This window comes from Gracilinanus agilis, chromosome 3, assembly GCF_016433145.1.
Source record: "Gracilinanus agilis isolate LMUSP501 chromosome 3, AgileGrace, whole genome shotgun sequence".
Taxonomy (NCBI): domain Eukaryota; kingdom Metazoa; phylum Chordata; class Mammalia; order Didelphimorphia; family Didelphidae; genus Gracilinanus; species Gracilinanus agilis.
This window is the reverse complement of record NC_058132.1, coordinates 99022215-99027387: the sequence shown is the minus strand read 5'-3', so window position 1 is coordinate 99027387 and position 5173 is coordinate 99022215. Positions and strand designations below refer to the sequence as shown.

The following is a 5173-nucleotide window of genomic DNA, read 5'->3' as shown; positions in this document are numbered from 1 at the left end:
TCTATCAGCTCATGTTCCCTGGCCATCATTGAGAATAATAATCACTGCAAAAAAGAGCTCCACCTTCCCTGACAACAGCAAAACCAACTGTCCAGGAGACCAGGAGTTGGATCACCCTTCAAGATCACTGGTCCTATATCTCACTCAGCCTCAACTTCCATCATGTCCAGAAGCCATCCTAGGAGAGATGCCTTCTGGTAATTGTTTCTGCAGCCGTAGTGATAAAGTACCCAGAAATGAGAGTTCTCACACCAAAATTCTCAGCCCTGTCAAATGCCTCAGCATCAGAAATGGAAATGATTTTGTCAATGGAAAAGGTATTACAGAAGATGCATCACCATCTGCTTTACTGACATTCGCATAGGCTCTTTCTTTTTAAAATTTATTTTTATTTTATTGATTAATTATGAAAAATTTTCCATGATTACATGATTCATATTCATTCCCCCTCCCATAGCCAACACGCGATTCCACTAGGTTTTACATGTGTCATTGATCAAGACCTATTTCCATATCATTAATATTTGCATTAGGGTGATCACTTAGAGTCTACATCCCCAATCATATCCCCACCGACCCATGTGGTTGAGCAGTTGTTTTTCTTCTGTGTTTCTACTTCCACAGTTCTTTTCTCTGGATGTAAATAGAGTTCTTTCTCATTAAGTCCCTCAGAAATGTTTTGGATCATTGCATTGCTGCTTGTGGAGAAGTCCATTACATTGGATTGTACCATAGTGTATATGTTTCTGTGTATAATGTTCTCCTGGTTCTGCTCCTTTCATTCTGCATCAATTCCTGGAGGTTGTTCCAGTTCACATGGAATTCTTCCAGTTCATTATTCCTTTTAGCACAATCGCATCACCAACAGATACCACAATTTGTTCAGCCATTCCCCAATCGAAGGGCATCCCCTCATTTTTCAATTTTTTTTTGCCACCGCAAAGAGTGCAGCTATAAATATTTTTGTACAACTCTTTTTCCCTTCACATAGACTCTTTCCATCTATTTGCAGCTGAAATTTCCTCCTAGTAAAATATAAGCTTTTTAAGAGAAGAGACTATTTACTTTTCTTTATATGGTTAATATATAGTAAGTATTCAATAAATACTTTTTTATTCAGACATTTTATTTTCCCAACTACATGTAATAACAATGTTCAACACATGTTTTCCAAAATTATAAGATCAAATTGTCTCCCTCTCTCTCTTCCCTCCCCCATCTTGGAGATGGTAAGCAATTTGATCTGGGTTATACCTGTATTATCATGGATCAGATGGTCTTTGAAATCCCTTCCTGATCTATGGTCCTATGAAAGATTTGCCTCTGCTACTAAAGCAACTACTTTAGGCTTGGCTAGGATACTTCAAAATTGATCACTGTTGTAAGAGAATAATCATATAACATTAAAAAACCCCAATAAAAATTAAATAAACTAATGTGAAAATGGTATGCTTTGATTTGCATCTGACTCTGGTTCTTTCTCTGGCATTCTTTGTCATAAATCCTTCAGAATTGTTCCAGATCATTTTATTATTAAGAGCAGCTAAGTCAGCGATGGCAAACCTTTTAGAGACTGGGTACCCAAACTGGAACCCTCATGCCACATGTGAGCTCCCCCACTCTTACCCCAAAAAGGGGAGGGAGGAAGCACTCCCATTGAGCTGCTGGGCAGAGGGTCAGGTCATGTGAGAAATGTCCTCAGGTATGCATGGAGAGGGGAAAGGGAGCAGCTCCCTCTAGCACATGTGCCATAGATTTGACAACATGGAGCTAAGTCTTTCGCAGTTGTTCATCCCATATTGCTGTTACTGCGTACAATGTTCTGGTTCTGCTTATTTCCTGCATCAGTTCATGCAGGTCTTTCCAGCTTTTTCTGAAATCATCCTGTTCTCATCATTCCTTATAGCAAAATAGTATTCTAAAACCATCATATATCACAATTTGTCCAGCCATTCCCCAATTGATGGACATCCTCTCAGTTTTCCAATTCTTTGCCACCACAAAAAGAGCTGCTGCAAATATTTTTGTACAAGTGGTTCCTTTCCCCTTTTTTATGATCTCTTAGGGAAACAGACCTAGTAGTGGTTTTATAGGATCAAAGGGTAAATGCTTTCTTTTTTTCATCCATTAATGAAAGAGAATGCTGGAGCTCAACAGGACTTTAGAACACAGAACACAGAGCTGAGAGGAACTTCAGAGTTTTAGAATGTCAGAGCTAGGAGGAAATGTAGGTTAATTAGTCTAGACAGGTCAGTCATTTAGAATATGTTATCTTCCAGGATTGAAGATATTCATATATCCTAGATCCTTTAGGAGCAAATGACTTAACTTTGCTAAGCCTCAGATTCCTCAACTGTAAAAATGGAGTACTTGGATCAGATGGTCTTTGAAATCCCTTCCTGATCTATGGTCCTATGAAAGATTTGCCTCTGCTACTATTGCAACTACTTTAGGCTTGGCTAGGATGTTCGGGGAGTCATCATTAATAATGCATTTCCTGAGGGAAGTGAGATGGTTCAGTGGATAGAGAGCCCGGCCTAAAGATGGAAGATCCTGGGTTCAAATCTGGTCTCAGACACTTTCCTAGCTGTATGACCCTAGGCAAGTCACTTAACCCTATTTGCGGAGCCCTTACCTTCCATCTCAGAATCAATATTGTGTATTAGTTCCAAAGCAAAAGAGCAATAAGGCTTTCCTGAATGACCTCACCCCATTCTGATTGCTTCTTTATTCTAGACCTTTATAGTGTTCCCCTCTATATTCTAAACTAGGTCATCATAAATTGTTACCTATAATACAGTAGCTGCCTTTGGAATTGTTTCATGAGTTCTTGAATTCAGAAACCATTTCTTATCTCTACAAAGTATCTCTACAAAGGCTAAGCACAAAACCTTGTATATAGTAGGTTCATAGAATCCTAAATCATCTCCTTCATTTTAATAAATGAGTAAACTAGAGACACAAAGTGACTTCCCCACGGCTAGCTGATATTTAGGATTCCACGAACCTATTATATACCAGGCCTGTGCTCAGCCCCTGGAGAAATACAAAGGTTAATAAGAAATGGTCTCTGAATATAGGAATTTGTAATCCATTCTAATGTATTGTTCAATGTGACCTTGGACAGGTCATTTCCAATTCTAAGAACGGAGTTTCCTTCCCTGTTCCATGAACTAGATGGCCACAAAAGTGACTCTTCTGGCTATCGCAGTCTATGTCCTAAGCTCCCCCTCCTACCTCTGGCATTCTGAGTTCTAAGCTCCCCCTCCTACCTCTGGCATTCTGAATTCTAAGCTCTCCCTCCCAGCTCTGGCATTCTGGGTTCTAAGCTCTCCCTCCCAGCTCTGGCATTCTGGGTTCTAAGCTCTCCCTCTTAGTTCTGGGATTCTGTGTTCTAAGCTCCCCCTATTAGCTCTGGCATTCTGGGTTCTAAGCTCTCCCTCTTAGTTCTGGGATTCTGTGTTCTAAGTTTCCCCTTTCCAGCCCCGATCATTTTTAATCTGATTCTATGATGTGATTGGCATTCTGAGCAAAGGTATTTGGGGGGATAGTATATATATAGATTCTCTAAAATCTGATGATGTGTCTCATTTCTTTCCCACCTCTGTCCAGAGCCATGAACCTGTGGGTCTTGCTTCTCCTGGCTGTGGCGAACCTTGGACGAACCAGCCATAGGCCTCTGGAAAAACCTCCCTGTGATATGGTAAGAAAATCCCTTTGACAGGGAAGACTCTCCTGTCTTGAGAGGGAAGAATCAGTCCCATGAAATGGGAACCATAGGGGCTTCATTCGGGCTCTTCCATTCCCACATCCCTGGAAATACTCGGGCACAGACTGGATGACCAGCTGTTAATGGGGTTACTAGTAAGATTCATGCTTCCAGGAAGAGTCACACAAGATAAAGTCTGAGGTCTCCAGCTCTGGAATCCTAGGCAGGGAGTGGAAATACTGTTATCTCCTAATCTATAGATAACAAAGTGTGTCTAATGGAAACAAACAGAACTTTGTGAGTTTGTTGGGAAGCATCGGGATTGTCATTTTGACTTGAGGTGAGATGAGCAATCCCTTTCCCCAAATGGGAACAAGCCCTTTCCCCTTTGCTCTGCCTTCTAAACTACCCAACACCAACTGTCGGAAACTGAAGGTCTCACAAATGCCTTCTGATGGGTTTGATCACTGTGTTTATTCAGCTTAATCTAAACCATGGGGAATCTGGCATTCAGTTCGTTCAATGCTTTTCTTTCTGCCCTGTCTCCCTCAATGGCACTTCAGGCTTTGGATTCCCAGAGGATAGCTGCCCCTCCCACAAGTTGTCTGGGTACCTGGGAGACTATGCTCCAAAAACTGTACTTTCAGAGTCCATGAGCTTCCTACTAACATTCGGCCTGGAAACACAATAAGCTCACAGAAAAAAACAACAACAAAAAACTTTTAATAAGATGGCACAGCAAGAAGAGTGGCTACAAAGCAAAATTCTCCCCTTAGAATGTGGGTGTACTCTTCCACGAGTACATACGACATCCTTGGGAAGATGAGACAAACTTAGAGTACGCTGAGTGAGGCGTACAGGTAGGGAGCACAGGTCAACAATCATTTGTTAGGCCAGTAAACCTTTATGAAGTATATATTATGTGCCAGGTACAGTGAGAAGTACAGAGAATAGGGGAATACAAGTACAAGCAGGAAAATGATAGTTCCTGCCCTCAAGGTGCTTATATTTCTGTGGGAGAAGACAATGCATAAAAAGATGCTGAAAGAGGGCAGGATAGGAGGAGAAGATACTCATGCTGGGGCATGGCTGAGAAAGTCTAGAGAATCAGGAGTAGATTGTGCAGAAACGGAATAAAGACAAGACTGACTGGGCATTTTCCGTAAAATGGGGATGGGGAGTCTTGGAGGAATCAGCCAATCAGAGGAAGGGACAGAGTGTGTGCGTGGTTTCCCCCCCACAATGGAGTCCTTCCAAAGCTCCCAGATGGGTACATCTCAGCTGGGCAGGATACTCAAGGTTACTCAGTTCTGGACTGAGTCCATAATCAGCTCTTTTCCCTACTGCTAGAAGTTATGCTTTTGTAAGCTACTTCTTTCCTTGAGTATCTCTCTCTCTCTCTCTCTCCCTCTCTCTCTCTCTCTCTCTCTCTCTCTCTCTCTCTCTCTCTCTCTCTCTCTCTCT

General features: G+C 41.7%; 1 protein-coding gene across 1 annotated transcript in view; it reads left to right on the top strand.

The window, feature by feature from the left end:
* The first annotated feature begins 3577 nt into the window (after window positions 1-3577).
* LRRC32 (leucine rich repeat containing 32) overlaps window positions 3578-5173 on the top strand; it is an 18268-nt gene continuing 16672 nt past the window's right edge. Inside the window, exon 1 of the mRNA XM_044665996.1 lies at window positions 3578-3703. Coding sequence (XP_044521931.1) covers window positions 3578-3703 — 126 coding nt within the window. The remainder of the gene's footprint in view (window positions 3704-5173) is intronic.